Source organism: Euleptes europaea, chromosome 16 (genome assembly GCF_029931775.1).
Source record: "Euleptes europaea isolate rEulEur1 chromosome 16, rEulEur1.hap1, whole genome shotgun sequence".
In the NCBI taxonomy this organism is placed as follows: Eukaryota; Metazoa; Chordata; class Lepidosauria; order Squamata; family Sphaerodactylidae; genus Euleptes; species Euleptes europaea.
This window is the reverse complement of record NC_079327.1, coordinates 46,718,493-46,740,093: the sequence shown is the minus strand read 5'-3', so window position 1 is coordinate 46,740,093 and position 21,601 is coordinate 46,718,493. Positions and strand designations below refer to the sequence as shown.

At 41.9% G+C, this 21,601-nt stretch overlaps 1 protein-coding gene across 1 annotated transcript in view; it reads left to right on the top strand.

Moving 5' to 3' along the window:
• The window catches only part of MAP3K15 (mitogen-activated protein kinase kinase kinase 15), a 101,009-nt gene that overhangs the window by 14,821 nt on the left and 64,587 nt on the right, over positions 1-21,601 (top strand). Inside the window, exons 4-7 of the mRNA XM_056861742.1 lie at positions 4,713-4,790; positions 10,531-10,724; positions 14,198-14,366; positions 14,960-15,066. Coding sequence (XP_056717720.1) covers positions 4,713-4,790; positions 10,531-10,724; positions 14,198-14,366; positions 14,960-15,066 — 548 coding nt within the window. The remainder of the gene's footprint in view (positions 1-4,712; positions 4,791-10,530; positions 10,725-14,197; positions 14,367-14,959; positions 15,067-21,601) is intronic.

Sequence of the window (21,601 nt, the reverse complement as noted above, 5' to 3'; positions counted from 1 at the left end):
TCATTCCCCAACTAACCAAAATCCTATTAAGTGGTTTGGTTGAAGAAACAGGTAAAAGACAGAGCTTGTGTTTTGACAGCATCATTTTGTTTAGAATCACATCTGTGAATTTTCTAAGGTACTCCTTTCAGCTCTTTCTCAGCCTGGGAAAGCAGGAAATTTGAGGACACAGAGGCTTGGATCCTGCAATGTGCAATCGGAAGTTTCACTTGTGCAAAACCTTTCCTACCTATGTATAATAATGACCAGAAATTGGTTGCACGAGATCTTGTGAAAACAGAAATGCCAGTGAGGATATAGTAAGTTTGACTTACAGCAAGCAGCTACCACGGATTTTATCTTCTGTTTCCACTTGCGCAAAATCTCTAGTGCAAGTAAAATTTTATGCTGGATCTAACCCAGAGTTTGTGTAGAACATAGCCAAAACATTCCTGCCAGGTTCAGAGCTGGTTGCATCATTGCAATTACTGTATTCTGCTTTAAAATAGGAATTCAGCACATCATATGTCAAGGCGGTGTTTCTTCCAAGTTGCACCCGTTGAGATAAATCATATTCATCAAACAAATTGCCCATTTTATATGCCAGCAGGAAAAAGCAACTAATTTTGGCTAGAGTTGCATAACCACCCCTGGCCTGGTAAATACTGTCTATGCCAGGTTCTGGGGCAGTTGTACACCTGTCTGTTGTTCATGCAGAGCTATCTGTGGATTAGGTTCCTATATGCCATTGCTCAAAAAATCTCCTTGTGGCAGCATGTTTAAAGCTGGTACACACCAAGTTCAGTACACTCACGGTGTGATCCTAAAAAAACTTTCCTGGGCATAAAGATAGACCTGGGTAGGATTCTGAGTAGGTAGGTTTACCAACCTCCAGATGGAACCTGGAGTTGTCCCAGAATTACAAGTGATCTCCAGACTATGGATATCTGCTTTGGAGGGTCGAATCTATGGCATCACTTCCCTGCTGAGCTCCCTCCCCTAACCAGACTCTGCCCCCCACCGGCACCACATCTCCAGGAATTTCTCAACTCAGAGTTGGCAAACCTATGAGTAGTCCTGCTTAGGATTGCTCTCTCAAACACACAACTGCTCCAGTATGTAGAGCTGGCGACGTATGCAATACCTGTTGTGCACATGTGCTGAAATTGAACCATGTGTTGAAAGGTAATCTGAGAACTGGCTCTTCGATCAAAACAAATGAGAGATATTTTACAGCTTCTAAGATAGGTCTTTCAGTCCATCTCAGCATGATTTTGAGCTCTTGGATATTCTGAAAGGGGCATGTGAGCTTACTGTATATATTTAAGAACTAGAAATCAAAAAGAAAAAAGCTGACCGCTAAAAAGGGAAAGTTAAAAAGTATTTTTGTGTGGACAACATCCTTACACTCCTATAAAGAACATTCAAATCTGAATTTCATAAAAGAAGGAGAAAACAGAACATTAATTTGAGAAAAACAAGCTTGTCAGAAGTTGAATGCATCTTTTTGAGATATGGCCTTTGAGCCTCACTGACCTACTGAAAATCCTTCAGTAGGAAGTATTTTGGATGATAAGGCTCAGACGCCGATTTAAGCCTTTACACATGGGGAAAGAACTAAGATTAATAAATATTCTGTGGGTTGTATTTTCTGTTATTTTAGCAATGAAATGTTCAGAGATAAGACTGAAAGGAGAGTTTCCTTTTGCTGACTCCTTCAAAGCAAACGATTAAAATTCTGTTTTGCTAATTTGCTGCCCAACAGAGAGTTCTAAATCATGAATTAGGAGTTGCTGCTCACATCCTGGAGTTCAGTTCCCAAAGCAGAAGTGGCCTTGCATGTAATTAAAGGTCGCAGTGCTGTGCCCCTTTATGTGGCAGAAGCTCCTTGGAGAGTTGAACTCTGGTCACCAATTTCAATCAGAGATGGTGTGAGCAAAGCTCGACCCAGCCATTCAAAGCACTTATCTATAAAATAAATTACAAATATTCAGCCTTATGGAACGGCCTTTCCTTTCTCAGAGTGTTACCATGGTGAGACCATGGTTTGGGTACAGAGGTCAGATTACACTGTTTGATTTTGAGAAGTCAACATAATATGTGGAATATATGCCTAATATATTCTTTAACGGAATGTGTATTAGACTCTGTCCAGGTTTGTCTGAAACAGCGAGAAACACACAATAAAGATGATTGCAGTAATGTATGGAGGAGATGGATCTTTGACCATATGACTGTTTTATTTCAATTTTGCAGTACATTAGGCAACATTAAATTATGATGATCCATCTGGATTCACTATCCCCTTTGCCTATATCACCATAATTGTGCATAGACAGCAAATTATCTTGTCTGAAGTTTGATTAACAGAATGTTCTGCGCGTCCCTCTGACTGGCAGCACAGTTGAATTAATGGCCTGTGGAGTACCCAAAGCATTTAATGATTCTGGAGTTCAAATACATGGTAATGATCTTTATAGGACTTTATTAAACATGAGACAACAGAGTTGATTCAGACAGTGAGGTTTCAGATAATATAAAAATGTATCTGATGCTAACTAGTTCTGGATAGCTGTCTATTTGTACTCTTAAGTTGGTTTCTGTAGCACAGAAATTGCAACAGGAAATGTAGCTTGTGTATCATAGCAATAAAACAGGATTTTAATATGCCTAATGGTTTCCAGCTACATCCCAAAGGGTAATGGCAGTATCAAGAGGATATCAGGACAAGAAGATTCTTGCAAACCAACTTTTGCTTAGATGTGTACTACCATGAGAAAAAAAAGTCCTTAGAAATTTCAAAAGCCACACTTAGGAGTCTGTCACCTTTTATAACCAAATTAAACAAATAACAAAAATATGTGCCACATATTATACAATACTGACAATTTATTCTGGTAATTGAATATTTTAAGCCGTTTCATATGTTGTGTATAAATTCATATCAGATAAATAGTTTAAAGCACATGTAGCCATTTTCTGATGAACAGGAATGATGCCTCTTTCTTCTTGAAACATGGAGCTCTTTACATAAATGCGTACCAAAGCTAGGGCGTGTTTCTTTTTATTAAGTGTCCGAGATCTTACCTTCTCCCCACCCCCAGGCTCACCTGTGCTGCCACAAGCAAACACACTTTTGGGTTGATGACCAAGCACTCCACTGGCTTCTCCTGCTCCCTGCAGGCGCCCGCTGCCCGACTAGGTGAAGTGCTGCACCATTACATCACTAAGCGGCCCCTTGAAGGGGCTGTTGCCAACAGTTGTTGCCAGGCCAGACGACAGGCCAACAAGCAAAAGAGTGACAGGTGTGAGACAGCAGGGCAGGCTGTTGGATGGATGGCCTGCCTGAGGGGCCAATCATCAGGCAAGGGAGGAGGCTCCAAGTTTCGGATGAGAGACTTATCAAGAGAAGAGGAAGAACAAGGTGGAGTCAACCCCCTTTCCTCTCAGCATCTCCAGCCTTTTGCTAGCCTCAGGGGCCCGGTTGGGACCATGGAGGCAGGGGCAGAGTACAGAACAGATGCTGACCCCCTAGATCTCCACATTCAGGAGGTCATAGAATCATAGAGTTGGAAGGGACCACCAGGGCCATCAAGTCCAACCCCCTGCACAATGCAGGAAATTCACAACTACCTCCCCCCTCCACACCCCTAGTGACCAGAAGATGGCCAAGATGCCCTCCCTCTCATCATCTGCCTAAGGTCACAGAATCAGCATTGCTGACAGATGGCCATCTAGCCTCTGCTTAAAAACCTCCAGGGAAGAAGAGCTCACCACCTCCCGAGGAAGCCTATTCCACTGAGGAACCGCTCTAACTGTTAGAAAATTCTTCCTAATGTGGCTCTCAGTGGCTAGGATCATTCCTGGTTTCCTGCCAAGGTATTCTTGGGAGTTGCCAATCCCTCAAAAGCAGTATTTGGAGGGGGGGCTGCCACAGGAAGGGGAATAAACATATTTTAAAAAGTTTTTTTTTTTCAATTTATGGGAAGTAATTTATGTCATTAAGAAAATGATATGCACTGGCCAAAGCTCCTTCAGGTGCACCTAAGGGCATGTTGTGTGGAAGTGACTTGCCCGTGCTGTATTGTAGCCTGTTTCTAAAATGCCTCTTAATTTCAAAAGTGTTTTGCAACATTGGCGAGATCTTCTGTTTCGAAAAGCAAATCCAAAGGCCACTTGAGTGCCTGCAATGAATTCCATTTTTCTTTGGCTCCAGTCCTCTGATATGTGCACAAGACACCATGGTTTGTTTTTTGTTCTTTGATTGACAGTTGGTTAAGAACTGTTAATTTTAGCTGACATATGTATTTTTATACCAGAAGGGGCTGTGAGTGAGAGGCAAATATTTTTCTGTCGTCTATAGGCTACTCTCCTATGTAAAGTTTAATTTACCTTGATTCTTATAAAAGTATTATATGGTTCCTCTACCTAGGTATGCGTTATGCATGTTTATTATGCCTGTCATGCTTGATAAGTAAACTCATACAAGGTCTCTGTGCAAATATACTAACATTGTAGCAAGAACCTAGACCAGTGGCTTCCTAATGAATGTTTCATTACAAATTCCATAATCCTTTCTGTTCATGAATGTATATTCCTGCAAGCATGTACTCACATTTCACTGTTTCCCTCTTTAATAATTTTTCTATTCTGTGTTCTCTGTGTCTTTTCTTTTAAAAATGCCACTTCTCTGATCTTCATTTTTCCATATTGTCACATTACAATTGGAGTAGGCTGCAATTGCCAACCACAAAGCTTTTCTTCGAGTCCAACTACCTCCAGAATACCACAGTGGTGGTGTGATAGGCAAAGTATGTATTATTCTTTCATTCTCGCTTCAAAATTTTATAAGTATTGCTGTATTAATGGTTTTGTATTGTGACTCTGAAAGCATTACTGTTGCAAGGTGATATATTTTTCTACATTTCATTGTTTTGTGTTTGCAGTCAGTATTATGTAGCTTATATTCCTTCTTATGCTATTTTGGTGGTATGAGAGAGCCGCTACAACTCCACATGCATTCTGTCTGAATTTCTGGGGCTAACATGTGTCATATGAGTGATGTCCACACTTCTCCTTCTATGCTAAGATTGATTCTGTTTGGGGATTGGGGGAACATTGAAAGGAGCCACAGTGTACATGGCCCAGGGCTGCGTCTCTCAGCTCAGTGGTGTAGAAGGAACAGCTTCCTCACTGCCATCCCGATGTAAGAAGGAAACATTACTCTGCTTAAACTGGAAATACCAAAATATTCAGACTCCTAAATGAAGATACTTGCAGATAATTAAGATACTTGCTTGATTATAAACAAATTTGTTTTTCAAAATGAAAACCACCATAGTTTTCTCTGGTACTGCAACATGTCTTAGTGCATAAGACAGTTGATTAATTTAAGTCTTGAACATGTTCCTGTACGCAATGACTTGGATCCTAAGAACAGGTTCCATACACACTAGATATTCTTTGCTGTAGAGCATGGTTCCTTTTCTGCTATAACATCTGTTTCCTCAAGGACCCATGGAAAACCACTGATCTTGGTCAAATGGAAGGTTTAGCAGAAAAGAAAGCAAACTGTGCAGCAGAGATTGTCTAGTGCACATGGAATTTGTTCATAGGATCCAAGCCAATGTATTTTTAGTTGGAGTAAGAAAACAGTGAGCAGTGGGATATGCTAGCTAATGCTGCTTTTATTTCAACAAGAATTTCATAGACGGTACACAGAGACATTACCTATGTGGACCCTTCGAGCATTTCCTACTGAGTATATATGGGTCTTTGTATGTATTGTGACATTCCCTGCAGAACCCCAATCCTAAGCTCATTATGTGGCAGGGAGTCTTATTCATTTTCAGTGGACTTTGCTTTCTCCTATGCGTTGGATAGCCTAAGAAACTGCTTCTTATGTTATAGTTTTATCTGGGCTGATGTAAAGCTGCTCATGAAGATGCATGCATTTTTAATGCAAGGATATCGGTGCAAATATGGATTTTCTTCTGTGAAATTTTTAACATAAGACGCAGTCCTAAAGAATTCATGTACATATGGGTATGTTCTCACTCTGAGGTGGAGGGCATCTCGAGAGAAACGGGTGATTCCTTTCCGGTGCTAAGATAGGCAGGCACTGATTTTCCACTTCCTGTTTCCTGCATGAAGGTGAACTGTTAACAAACCTCTGGGTTTTTAGAATGTAGGACAGTGGTGGCACATGGTAACACACATGGTCCCACCTGCCTGGAATCACCCTCTTGTCTCCAGTTTTCTTCCTGCCTTGCTAAGGGAAGGCAGCTTCAGAGGTTGCTCTGCAGCAGCAACCTCCACACAATGAGGGAGGGAACCTGCAACCTCCTATTCCTCAAGGCAGACCAGCCAGCCCTCAGAGATTGGCGACTGCAGCATAGCCCTCTCCCCACCATCCAGCGATTTCACAGCGGGGAGAGTAATGGTGGATGCAGCGGAGGCCGGGGCAATGGGTTCTTCAGCCAGGAGGACCATGTGGCTGGCCATCTCACAGTGGCTTAGCAGGCAGCAGAGTGCCCATCCCCCACCAATCCAAGCTCCCATGGAAGCAATGGAGCCCAGAGCTAGCAAGCCCACAAAGAAGAAGGTAGCGGTGACCAAAAAAAGCCATGAAGAAGCTGGGTCGCATGGATTCGGCCCTGGGAGAGGCCCGATCGGCCCATGGAGGCAGCGAGGGCCCCCAGCAAGCACCACAAGCCCCAGAAGCCTTTCAGAAACAGCTAGAGTCGCAGCCACAACTACGCGGTGAGTCACCCTCACTCCCTGAGGTTAGGGGTGGGCAGCAGGCTGCAGATTTCCTGGCCTTAATGAGAAGGCTTCTGAGGGAAGAGTTCCCCTTCTTGCAGGCCACTAATGCAGACTCCTTGCATGGGGGATCACAGAGCTCCCATAGCGATTGTTCCCCTGAGCCAGAGGAGTGCCCCGGCAGGACCCAGGGCAGCAACCCCAGGGATCTCTCACAGCCATGGCCCACTAAGGCAGCATGGAAGCCTAGGCCTCCAGCAAGCCCTAGCCATAGAGTAGCACCAGTACCTCCCTGGGCTCAGACAAAGGTGAGAGGGAGGAAGGGGAGTTCTCCTTGGAAGAGGAGGAAGAACAGCCTATGCCAGAGCAGCAAACCAGGCTGATTGCAGGGGAGGAGTACCAAGGCCTCCTCGCCAAAGCCTCTCAAAGGCCTCTGATGTGTGAGAAGGGACTAAGGAAATCCCCAGGCCCAAAGAGCCCAAGGAGTTCTTCTCCAGATCACAATCCTCCACCAGGGTGGCCCCTTTCACTGACTATTTTGAGTTTCCCAAGGTCACCCAGCTGGCTTCATGTGTAGGAGTGGGGAAACAAATCTAGTTCACCAGATTAGCCTCCGCAGCTCATGTGGAGGAGTGGGGAATCAAACCCGGTTCTCCACATCAGACTCCACCGCTCCAAACCACTGCTCTTAACCACCACAACACGCTGGCAAGTCAGAGAAAGATGCAAGAACCTCGTCAGCCATACAGCACCTTCGTCAGATAGGAGCCAACGAGCCTGTCTCAATGGGAGTGAGATCCTCTGGAGTCTATTTTGTCTTTTTCACCATTCCCAAAAAGAACGGGGACTGGCACGCCATACTGGACCTGAAGTATGTGAACAGGTTGATATGTGCCAAACACTTCCGGTTGAAGATCTTATGCTCCATAGTAGAGGCTCTCCCCCCTGGGAACTTCATGTCTTCGATAGACCTGACACAGGCATACCTTCACATACCTATTCATGTCACCCATCGACGCTACCTGCACTTTGCTTACAGGGTACTCTGACACCATTGCCAGTTCAGACGCTCCCATTCACCCTGTCCTTGACATCCAGGGTGTTCTCGAAGGTTCTGGTCATCCTGGTGGCTTTTCTAAGGATGACATCCTGATCTGTGCCCCCACAGAAGGACTTTCCGTCCAGCATATGGCCAGAGTTATCCAGGTACTGAAGGACCATGGATACCTCATCAACAGGGACAAAAGTCACATCTCACCATCTCAGTGACTCCAACATCTGGGAGTCAACATAGACACCAGACGTAACACACTCTTCCTCCCAAGGGACAAGGCCACCAAAATCTCGACAATAGTCAAGCACACCATCAGAACAAGAATGGTCGGACTGTTGTCCTTGGCCCAGCTCCAGGGACAAATGATTGTGTGCATAGGCTCAGTGTCCTGGGCCCATGTACATGCCCACCCCCTGCGGTGGTTCCTCAAACCTTACCAACAACAGATCTTGCAAAAGGGGAACGTCCGCCTAATCCTACCAGCCTCCACCAAACAGAGACTGCTTTGGTGGGTCAACCCCGACAACCTTCTGAAGGGTCAACAGTACCTGCACCAATGACCTTGGGGTGAACTCTGAAAGACTTGCGACCATGAAGCTCAGCCCAAAAGACAGGTTAGGCCTCTCCTCCTGCTGCTGGGAAGGATTGACAACAGCAGAAGGAGGAGGGAAAACCTGAGCAGCAGACCCCCACCAGTGCCAGCACCTGCGGTCACTTGTGTAGGAGGGGCAGCTCCAGAGGCCTTCTCGACAAAGAGAGTCCTGCGTGGACTCTTCATCACACCACTCCAGCCAGAGGCTGGGGTGGTGGAAGGCAGCTCTAGGGCTGATCTCTGCACAGGTTGGGGGAAAACTGCAGCCCTTCCCTTCCCCCTCTGGTCTCCTTTGCTTTGTCCCCAGGGCCTTGCTGAGTTCTACCACTGTCACTCAGTGTTCCCCTGGGCCAAACTCTGGCTAACTGAAATACAGGGGAATTAAGGGCCTAGCTACCTTTCCTGTACTCCTCCCCTGAAACCTTTTTATGAACCCTCCCCCAAGAAAACTTAGTTTGTTTTCGTAAAAACAGGCCCTAACCTAACCTTGAGTTAAAATTTGGTTGTTGTTTTTTTAAACAACTACCTGTTGGTAAGTTCCTGTTCTAGACCTGTCTCCGTTTTACCTCACTGTCCTGGAGATGGAATGAGGAAACTTTTTAAAAATTGGAAGTACCTGCTCTGAGGTTATTAAACCCTGTCTAACATTGAGTGATCTGTCAATGAATTCCCAAGGAGCCAGGAGGAGTTTTTTCTAGAAGGAACTGCTTCCCTAACCATGGAACTGTAAATCTAATGCCGGCCGGCTTAAATTAAGGCCAGGAGATGGTCAGTAAATTTTTAAGCTATTTAACTATTTGGCAATCAAGACCCTTCGCTCTTTTTAAGATCTACCTAACAGAAGCCTAATTGGTAAGAAACTACAGCCCAACTGTTAGCTTAAAATGTGAGGAATATATAACCCAACAAGTTCCTAAGAGGCACTTATTAAAACTAGTGTCTCTAAAATGGCTGAACAACAACAGAAACCTTCCAAGAGTGTGCTAGAATTAATAAATCCACCAAACCCTAGTGCAGAGAAGAGAACACAAGATGACACCAAACTGCCTAACCACAAATTAATGTTTACCCGAAACCTGCACACAAAATTCAAACTTATACAAACAGGTTTTCCTAACAGCCACCAGGCCTCAAAATATCTCAAGTAAAAAAAACACCTTTCTCTAAAGTCAACAATGGGTGAAAACGCATGGTCGCTTTATCCTCCTTTAATCCCTGTTTCAGCCAGGATTCAGCCTGGATCGAACGCATGCGTTTCGCCTAATGTGAGTTCGATTCTGGCTAAAACAGGGATTAAAGGAGGATAAAGCGACCATGCGTTTTCACCCATTGATGCCTGCCCCCTCCCTCATGCTGCCCAGGAGACCAGGCAGGGGCAGGAATATGGAATATGAATATGAATAAACACAGCGGGGGTGGTGGTGGTGGTGGTGGGATCTCATCCAAGAGCCAAGCACCACCTGAGGAGGAGGTAAGTTTTAAAGGGGAGGGGAGCTTCTCTGGTTTAAAATAAAACAGGTAGACCTGGCCTTTGGATTGGGAGACTATGTTGTCCTGTTTTACTTTAAAAGGGGCCTCAAAATGGAGAATCTGAACAAAGCTGAATAGTAAAACCCGAAAAAAACTGAATATCTTTTCAGCTATTTGGGAATCTCCTATCTGGCTTTGCTCCGATTCCTGTTTTTGTTATTCGGCTGAAAATAAACTCGTATAAGCCCAAAACGGCTAAAATTTTCAGTTTATTTTCGGCTCGGCTATACCAATATGCACAGACCTACTGAATACTATACTCCTGCTTTCCACTCCCTTACAAGCCACAACAGCTTTGTTTGGTTGGATAGAAGATTTCCAGAAGTCTATTCCATTCACTGAAGCTTAGCTCAAATGCCACGTTTCTAGTAATGGCCTTAGTACACTGGAAACGTTAGAAATTATGTGCTTACTTCATAGGAACTTTTCAAAATATATTGAAACTGTGGAGCTTCACAACATAGTTTTTAATATTGTAAATTTGTGATTTTTTTTTTTGCATTGTTAATGAGTATTTAACTGATAGGCCATTCACACTGAGCATATCAGAGTTCCTGTTGGTTGAATAATTCACACTAATATTCCTAATATTTTCATGTCTTGTTTTCTTTAGGCTTCAAGTGGCAATTACTACTTCATTCCATACATTGTAACACCTTGTGCTGATTATTTTTGTTGTGAAAGTGATGCCCAGCGGAGAGCTTCCGAGTACATGCAGCCTAATTGGGACGCCATCCTGGGGCCTCTCTGTGTGCCACTGATGGACAGGTTTATCAGTCTTCTCAAGGACATCAATGTCACATCATGGTAATTTTTCTATTCTCTTGCCTTTTCAAGTATCTCTAGTATCAGAGGAGCATGCCTATTATATTAGGTGCTGTGGAACACAGGCAGGATGGTGCTGCTGCAGTCGTCTTGCTTGTGGGCTTCCTAGAGGCACCTGGTTTGGCCACTGTGTGAACAGACTGCTGGATTTGATGGGCCTTGGTCTGATCCGGCATGGCTTTCCTTATGTTCTTATGTTCAAGTTTCCATTTTTTTAAAAAATGCCCAGGTTACTTAGCAAACAAAATGTTCACCCTATCTAGTGCATTGAGCATGATTTTAATATATATATTGATTTATTAACATCATTTTTGTAGTCCACCTTTCTTACGGAAACCCTCTTGCATGCAGCAGTTCTAATCAGTTTGCTGTAGTGGCTTATATTTCTTTTCCAAGGGATCAAGAAGCAGAAGCAAAGCTGCCCACAGTTGTAATAGGATGTGGTGAGACTACTATCTCTCCTGGTGTGGTGTGTCTTATGTGCGAGTACCTTAGAGATGTAATTGTACCCTGCCACAGCCAACTTTACCCTGATGTATCTTACAGTCATCAGTGAAAGATATCATGCTTTTTTTTGCAGTAATAAATATTATTTATAGAACTCATGACCGGTTGCAGTGTAGATATGCTGGTGGGTAAATAAGTCCTTGCTAGTTAAAGAAGCTTGCCTTGGAAGGGAAGGGCAGAGGGCAGCAAGTGCAGGAAATGCCAAATTACCTTTTGCTGTTGTTGAGTAAAATTGTGATCATTTTTAAAATAGTTGACAAATGGATCTCACTGTCTTAGCCTGGAGGAGCTTTGTCTTTTTTTTAAAAAAATCCAGCCTTAAAAAGAGTTATGAAAAACTTGAAAGTTTGTTGTAATATTTAGGTTGGCCTCAGTAAACTAATATTGCATGGTTTTTGTTTTTGGATTTGCTGTGAACCAATGCAGCTACCTACTTATTTTGTCTGCTTTTATGTATGTACACAATGGCTTTAGACAGTCTTTTGGTAGAGAATTATTGAAACATTAATTAGTTATTTATCTATTTTAGTAAAGTAGCAATCCAGAATAGAATGTTACAAGTGGGGGAATCGCAACGACTTGCAGGGCATCTCATGTTTTCCTGCATCCCCCTCCTTACACTATTTCCTCTTTCCCTTTTCATGGCAGCCCCCCATATTTTCTCCCCCTTCCCTCCTTCTTTCTCTCCTTCTCACCCACTATCCAACCAACCTTTCGTCTGCCCCTAATCTTCAGTTATAGAATCATGGAATCATAGAGTTGGAAAGGACCACCAGGGTCATCTAGTCCAACCCCCCTGCCCAATGCAGGAAATTAACAACTTCCTCCCCACCATGCAGGATCCCACAATCAAAGCATTCCCAACAGATTGCCATCCAGCCTCTGCTTAAAGACCTCCAAAGACGGGGACTCCACCACCCTCTGAGGCAGTGCATTCCATATTTGTTCCTTTCCTGCTTGGGACACTGTAATAATATTTGCATTAATTTAAAAGAAACAAAATAGCAAACTATTTTCTCTGCCTTTTATTGTTACAGCAGCAGATCATACTTAGATAAAACAAGTGTGTTAAATCTTCTTTTTTTCCTACATAGTCTATAGAAGATATTATGTCAGATTAAAATATAAATATATGTTGCTGATTTTAAAGATAAGCCAACATAAAAACAAAGAAAAATGACTTCGTATCTTCACAATCAAGAAACACGACCTTGAAAATGCTAGTCTGAAATTAAATCACTGTAACATTGATCTGTGCTGTTGTTTTCCTGCACTAAATTAGATCTGTTTCTTTAGAACGTTTATATACTAACCCTCCAGACATCTGCTTGACAGTCCAATAAACTCATAAAAATTAACAGTAAATTGTCAATAATAGGCCATAAAAACACACGTAGGAATATTGAAACAGCCCAAAATATTCAACAGCCTAAAGTTCATTAATAAAATAGTCCTCACTCTAGAAGCAGACAAAAAGAACTAAACCAGGGCAAAAAAATGTCCGAAGGACATTATGGTAGGAAGCAGATGGACGCAAGGGAGAGGCCATTCCAAAGGTGAGTTGCCATATTGTTTTTATTGTTATACAAATTGTTTTAACGTATTTTATTGAATTTTGTGTGTTGATTCTGCTGCAAGCCGCTCTGAGCCCAGCTTTTGTCAGGAAGAGCAGCATATAAGAACAACAACAAATAAATAAATAAATAAACCAAAGCCTTGGGGTACACTGGTAAGGCTTCCTCTGAGCAAGTACAAAGGGCAGAACTTCCTTAGCTCCCTCCGTGGGTGCATGTCCTTAGCATGTGTGAGCAGTCTTAGCATGTGGGTTGGATTTCAGACACAGTCTGCTTTCTTAAATGGGCAAGAAGCTTTATTGCTAAAGATTATACTAGAACACTTACATGGAAAATAGTAGACCAATGCAGGTCTAAGGAAATAAAAGGAAAACATGTATCTAACCAAGTTACATTATGCGAGTTACCTTAAGATGGAGCAAACACATCCCCGGTCACCACATCTGAGTGAAGTGTTTGAACGCAGAACAAAGGAAGAGTTTACCTTTTAACACTTCTGCCTGCTTAGGTGAAAACCTCCTTCCTCCAATCCAGAGTTAGGAATCCTGCCCCTCGTGGGACCTGCTCTGCTCTCTGCCAATGGGTTCCCTTTGCACATAGCTCTCATCTCTCTCTCCATGATCAAATTTTATGATGTCCATCCATCAGATCCCCTTTGGCAGGTAGGCCCAAATGACTGAACCACAGTTACTGTTTTCCTGACTCCTTCCTTTTGGGAAAATCAACAGTTTGCCATGGCTTCAGGACCCACCCACCCCGACCATATCAACCTCTGCAGTGGGACAGGGGATAGAGGGAAGGGCTAGGAAGAGGATCATAGCTGGCAGGCTAGACAGTATAGAAGGAGGTGAGTTCATTTCACTGTGTACGCAGTCAGTAAGAACATTCCATTTGTGTTAGACCCCAGTTGTTCTGTTAGGATGCTTGTATTTGATGAAGGGTATTTTGGATAGCAATTCCTATTCATATACTTTCAGTGCACTCTAAGCATGTATACTCAGAAGTAAGTCCCACTGAGTTCAATGGGAGTTTACTCCCTAATACATAGGATCGCAGCCTTAGAGATCATAGAATCATAGAGTTGGAAGGGACCAACAGGGTCATCTAGTCCAACCCCCTGCACAATGCAGGAAATTCACAACTACCTCCCCCCCGTACCCTCAGTGACACCCTACTCCATGCCCAGAAGATGGCCAAAAAAAACAAAAAAACACCCTCTAGGATCTCTAGCCAATCTGGCCTAGAGAAAAATTCACATCCTAGTATTCCTGCTTCTTAAGTTTTGTCCACACCTTCTGTTTTCAGTGTTTAACCAGTCAAAGACAGCAATTTGGGTGCCTCTAATGGTTTTTCTCACCCTTCTTATTCCATCAGCACGTATTATAAGGAAACACTACTGAATGATATTAGAAAAGCTAGAGAGAAGTATCAAGGAGAAGAACTGGCAAAGGAGTTGGCCAGGATTAAGCTTCGTATGGATAACACTGAAGTCCTGACTTCTGACATAGTTATAAACTTGCTTCTGTCATACCGAGATATCCAGGTATGTTACCAGAAATAGTGGGTTTTTAATTCAATTTATCGGTCTTGGAAGTTTTATGTATAGTTATTTGCTGCAAAATTCTTGTTCTCTTTTCTAGGCTATTTATGAACTTGAATCACAAGCTGAGCAATAACCCATGTGATTATTTTTGGTACTTGACTCTCATCTAAATTTTCTTTAATATGTTGCTTTTATTTAGTGGGAAGCTGATGTTAGAGTTCTAACTAATTACCTGTAAGGCTGCTTTGTCATTTCACTGCAAGATTCCCTTTAGCTAAGAATATTTCTTAAGAGAAATGTTAGCCATTTAGTACAATGACATGAGAACCTTGTTATCATAGGCAAGGACAAGTTGCATTCAGGACTGCATTTTTTCATTAATCCCGGTCCCAGCGGGGTTAGATTTTATTCCTTGTAGGCAGAGACTATCTTGCTTGCAGATTCTGTCATTGGACGAAGTAGCTGTCAAAAGGTTTCTGAAAATTTGTTGGCCATGGTCATATTTTGTAAAATAGGAAAGGGGAAAAAACTATTTGATGATGGATTTTGTTTACTAATAACTTTCTTTCTTTGCCTTTTCCAACTGATTTTAGGACTATGATGCTATGGTAAAGCTGGTGGAAACACTGGAAATGCTGCCAACCTGTGATTTGGCTGATCAGCACAATATTAAATTTCACTATGCATTTGCATTGAATCGGTAAGAGCAAATCTTGTGTATGATAAACAGAGATATATGGTTATTCAGTCAGTATAGACATATCTTTGACTTTTAAAAACACATAACGGTGAATTAAATTATATTCATTGGACAAAGGGTGATGGAAATGTTTGCAAGCTATGGCTGTGTTCTGTTCAAACTGATAACTTTTAAACTGCCCATTCATATATCTCCCAAACTCTCTTTGTTCCACATTTTTTTAAAAAATGTGTTTGATCAGATTTTGTTTAGTAGGCTGTTCACTTTTTGTTGCTTAATGAAGCAGAAAGTCAATTTCGTAAACATTTTCTCATTTTACTATAATGGCATTTTTTAAAAGAAGGTGTTGCATGTTTCTATGATCCTGTAACAATGAAGATCATAAGTGCTGGGAATGCTGTTTGCAGCTCTGTTTGGGATATCCTAACTTGGTTGGAAGACAGGTTCAGAGCTTTGGATTCTCCTTAGATCCTCTGTTGCTGTCTTCATCGTCATCTTTGCTGTTCCTTTCCATTGTTACATACACAATGAATAAACAGAGTGGCAATCTAATAATCATAAGTTTTAAAACAATAAATAACAAAAATGAAAATATGCTTTGATATTTGAGGCAGTTATATTTTGATGAATCAAGATGATGCCAAATAAATTGTTTTGTATATATACATGAAGCTGCCTTATATGAAATCAGATGCTTGGCCCACCATGGTCAGTATTGTTCACTCAGACTGTCAGCACCTCTCCAGGGTCTCAGGAAGAGGTCTTTCACATCATCTACTGTCTGGTCCTTTTAACTAAACATGATGGGGATTGAACTTTGGACTTTCTGCATGCAAAGAAAACTGTCATTTTACAGATAACCTGTAAGATCTGGGAGCTGCTTGTTTATTAATATTTTAACTATTGGCTCAGTATGGATTGTACAAGGGCAAATTATAAGACAACTACTCTTTGGGTGTGGTTCTCCAATCAGTTCCCTGTCCACTTAACTATCCTAGAGTCCAGGCCACAGTCCTTCAGTTTACCCATCAGAACATCATAGAAACACAGAAGAAACATAGAGCTGGAAGGGGTCATCTAATCCAACCCCCTGCACAATGCAGGAAATTCACAGCTACCCACCACTCTCCCTAGTGACCCCTGATCTATGCCCACAGGAAGGCAAAAAACCTTCAAGATCCCTGGCCAATCTGGCCTGGAGGAAATTTCCTTCCTGACCCCAAAGTGGTGATTGCCGTTACCCTGGCCATGTAAGAAAGGGTCACAAGAGCCGAGAACTGACTCAGCCTTTCCTGCCCCCTCATGATCTGGCAAAGTTCACAGAATCAGCATTGCTATAAGATGGTCATCTAGTCTCTGCTTAGAAACCTCCAAAGAAGGAGAGCCCACCACCTCCTGAGGAAGCCTGTTCCACTGAGGAACTGGTCTGTCAGGAAGGTCTTCCTAATGTTTAGCTGAAAACTCTTTTGATTTAATTTCAACCAGTTGGTTCTAGTCTGACCTGGCACAACAGAAAACAACTCTGCACCATCTTCCATATAACAGCCCTTCAAATACTTGAAGATGGCTTTTATATCACCTCTCAGTCATCTCCTCTCCAGGCTAAACATACCCAGCTCCTTCAACCTTTCCTCATAGGACTATTTCTATTGAAATGTGGGGAAAACTTCTTTGCTGTTCACTGCCTTTAATGTGGCAAAGAAGAAGAGAGTGCATGTGGATCCAGGAATAAGATAAAACTTAAGGGTATTCCTGAAAGAAGTGGGAACAGACCGTGACTGATTGGAGAAGAGGGAGGGGATCAGAACAGTGCAGCCCATGGGGAAAGAAGAAAGGGTGAAAACATCTAAACAACCAAATTAGAGAGGCCCACAGAGAACTGATGCATGTGGGGCACTGTTACCACTGTATGAGGTGAATGGGTCAAGTGACTCTCAGAGATGTGTAAAAGGGATTTAAAAAAATTGAAAATAGGTTCTAACAATAGCTGTTGGTGGATAAAGAGAAAGTTTGGCTTCTACAATAAAAACTTGATAGTCTTCAAGAAACCGTAAAACTATTTTTGCTGTAACAAATCAACAAAACTAGTCCTCTCAGAGCTAGTGTAGCACTGCTTGGGAGCATCCAGGTACCCGCTATAAGACTAGAGGAACTTTTATCTGATCCAACTTGTCTCTTAATTTTTTCCCCACTGGGGCTTGTGGTATTTTCTGTGTTCTGTCTCATGGAAATTATTCAACTTCATGAAAATGTCAGCTGAATCACATGTCTTTGTGAAAACAATGGAAAATATTAGTGAAGCAATTGAAAAAATGCATAAAATTCTGATTTCCTTGTGTAACTTGTTGGTATTTTCATGCCTTGTATAAGACATAAGTGGTTTAGTTACCCACCTCAGAGACAGAACTAGGTCAGTCACACTGTGATTCTCCAAAGTGACTAATCAATCAACTAACTGTACCAAATAAATATTGCAGTCCCTCAGCAGTTCTTGTGTATTAAGGCTAAGGAAGGAGCAAGGGTGAAGGGGAATAACAAGCAGACCACATTGAATGTAGGGAAGAAATGGCCACAGCTGTTATTGAATACAATTGCAGGAGCACTAGCACACTATAGGGCATGGATCCAGTATCGGGCGACCTGCCTGTTGGCCAATGACACAAACCCTTTCTCCAATCCACCTGCTGGGGAAGAATGTGAGATGGCAAGTCCAAGGGTCCCACATGGGCATACACCACTGTGTGGTCCCCTTGCCACCTGAGTGTTAGAGCCAAAGTCCAGCCTGCAAGCTGGGCATAACACAGAATGGTCCCACCCTCAAGACCCCTTATAGGGGTCCCTAGATCAGGGAAGGCAGGCAGGCAAGCTCAGACTCCCCATAAAATTAGATATGACCCAATGCCCAAATTGCCACAGAGGTGGGTGACAACCCAGCTCCCACTAATGCCCCAACGACCGCACCCAAGAAAGCAGGTTGTTGAGGATGCTCCTCGCCCCTTCTGGTCTGTTCTGGGCTGCTGTAGCACCATGCAGCACCTCAGCCTTTTGTGGAAACTGCCTGCCACCTGAGTGCCCAGTCCCGTCCCAAACAATCCTGGAGTGAAGCCAAGATCAACTTGCTATTAAAGAAAGCCCTGTTGAAGGCAGCCCAGAATAAGGTGACCTTGAGCTTGGACCTGCAAATTGCTGGTAGCTTCTTTAGCAGCCCTTTGAGGATTGGAAGGATGATGGGCCTGCAGGCGTCAGGTGCCAGGGGAGCTCCTCCTCCAGCCCTCAGTGGCCCACTGGGTAATAAAAGAGTTGTAAGGATCAGTGAGGCCGAGGGCCTTGCTGCAGAAGCAGATGGCTGATGCGTAAATGCCCATGGTCTTGGGGGCCAGCCCCTTCTCCTTCAGGAAAGCAAGGTAAAGAGCACCATGGACAAGGAGCCACCTTTTCTTCCACCTTTTCTTCCAAGAAGGCAAGGAATGCCAACATTGTAAATACAGCAAAGCACAGGCTGAAGATAGCACAAAATGTAAAACATTTCACACTGACTTGTGATGATTCTGTGATTTGCCAAGCATCTACAGAAATAGTTCTTTAAAAATAATATTGATGAGTTTTATGCCATTTTCTATTATTAATTTTAAGTCGAGCTTGCATCTCAGGTCACAGATATATTTTAAAAATCTTTTAGATAATGTATTCTCTCGTAAGTAAGCCTATCCTTATTGAATTATCCTATGTCTGAAGGATCAGGTTTCCTTTAAGACAAGGAAGCAAAAAATACCTGGTTTTCTTGTAGATTTTTAATGCATGGAGTAGTCACTGAGTTTTATTATCATACATAGATTATATTTCATTTTATTGCCAGTCGAAGTTATCAGCTGTAATAGGCATATGATCTAAAATAGTTTGTTCATGTCACAATATGAAAATACTGAGTGTGAGTATTTTAATCACTTTGTGAATGACTTCATCATACTTATTATAGGCTCAGCTGTTCTGTATTTTCATTTTTGTGCAATCTAACACTGAGGTCATGTTTATAAATGATACCCTGGATAGTAAACTATTGGTGACAGCCGTTTCAAGGCTGAAGTCATAGACTAAATATGCTTGTACACAAGCATGATGAAAAGGTGGACTTGTTGTCAAGGTTAATGTTAAACATCCTTCAGTCCGGTGCCTTGGGGAGTCTTTAGTTGTTAGCTTTTTCCAAGAATAAAATGAGTTTATTAGCAAGGTAGGAAAAATACCTCACCATGTACAAAACCAAAAAGTCTGGAAAAAGTTCCCATGAAACATTTTAAAGTACTTTTTAAGACAAAATGTATGGCATGAAAGCCTACAGACTTTTTCAATTTCTGTTGTAAAAATTTGGAAGTTTTAGGGAGCACTGAAAAAAACTCATATGGAATATGTTTTTCCTTTGGAATGATTGAAATATGCTAAGATAACATAGGTTTGCAGTTCTCTCTCATTGTAGTATTGTTCTTGCTTGTAGAAAACTAATGTATTTGTACTTTTACCTTTCCTAAATACACCAGTTAATGTTATTAAAGCAGCAAAATAGGTTTGGGTTTAATATGAATGTATGTATGTATTGTGTATATTTCAATTTATCTCCAAGTTTCGGGGTTGTTGTTTTTACAAGGGGGAAGAAAAATTATTTCCCCCAATAGCTTCAAAATTTCCTGAAGTTTACACATCATGTGCCTTGATATACAGCACATTCCTGAGCCTGAAGGGCGAAAGCCCTTAGGAGGCCAGGAAGGCGTCCTGGGCCCCCAGCACCGGCATCTGTTTCACACACAAAAACTCTAAAAGCCTTTTTGTTTGTTTATTTTTGTGTTTTGGCGTGTGCGGGGGGGGGGATGGCTTTAGGAGGCAGCATGGCAGCGCCTCCCCCCCTCCCCGTCTACGCATGCTGAATCTCAGGAATGTGCAGTTTGGATCTTTAAAAGGGATGTAAACAATGATGGATAGCAAGGTATGGGATTGTGGCTGATAGTTTGAAAAACTTCTCTTATGGATGCTCTGGTCCAAAGATGTGACTATAAAGAAAGCAGAACTATTGATTGCCACAAATGCCACTTTCACTGTCCCCAAGACCATCACTTTCATTCATCTGCCAATATCTGTCAATCAAAATCTGCCTATCCAGTTTTCCAGGTATTACTTCACTATTTGCAGAATGAATTTATCCTACTGGTACCCTTGAAATCCCTTTCTGTTCGATCCTACTAACATCAGGTATATCTGCACTGGTATTTTTTGTGAATCACTACCAGAACAGCACTGAACTTATGATTAGTATCTTGCCTGCCTCATCTGTGACATCTGCATATGGCAACAAAGTAATATAGCGTGCAAATGTATTTTTTTTGGAACCCTATATATCCATAACTGTTATATGCATTCATTCTTGCAGGTTTAAATATTTTTTCTTCTTAGTCTTGATCATAGTTAAAATTGAGCTCCAATAATTACAATGAAATAGAAACCTAACAGACTAGACAAGGGATTGTTCAAAGCTAATCAATGAACTTTTCCTTAATCTGTTTCTTCAGAAATTTAGTAATCTCAAAAATAAAAAATCTGTAGCTTCCTAAAAATTAATAATTGCACAAAGCTTTTTTATTTTTAAAGTAGGCATAGGAAGAGAACAGGGAAACAACTGAAAAACATACCATGGCCATATAAGTGTAGCAAATATATATAAACTCTTTAAAATATGCATGCCAAATTCAAACAAATCAATCAATAACTAGACCTTACAGAAAGTTAGGTTAAACTAGAATTATGGCCTTTAACACCAATGTACATGCCATGTGACCGAAGCTATAGACTTTCTAATCTGCATTGCAACTGCATATAAAAAAACACAAAAAGTATATTGGTACAAAAGTTGCAGTACTGTATTGCTGGATTTTAATCGTAACCAGCAAATCAAAGAACAAATAATGAAACACTTTACATTAAAGGCATGCAAGAATAAGGCAATTTAGAAGAGCAGGGATTATACTGCATTTTAGAGAATAGATGGCTCTGTAATGTATGTATGAAAACATCAAAATGGAGAACAGAAGAAGTTACTTTAAGAGAGGTATTTAGTTGGGCAGCTAATTTGGAAAGACCATATGCTAGAAAGTGAAGTCATTGTGAGGCCAGACTCAACAGAATAGGAAATATGAGACTAGATTTGAGGAGGATGCCTGCAGTTACTCTGTGAAGAAGTTCTTTGCTCTTGTTAGAATTGTTTACTTCAAGTAGGTTTTGATTGGGGGGGAGTTTGATAATGATAAGTTTCAGGATATGGTTACAGAAAAAGTCCACAATGTGGTCGTGGCCTTCAAATTATTGTGAGGTTTAGTACATTTAGCCATAGAACATGTATGCATACCTCAAGAGCACTAGCCAGGCTTTAAGATGACAAATCCAACTCAACATTCCTCTCTCAATGGCTGCAAAGTTATAAAGGGGCATTATCTGTAAATGTTTTCAGTAATAATTAAAATGGTATACCTTTGAAGGAGGGCAGCACCCCTTA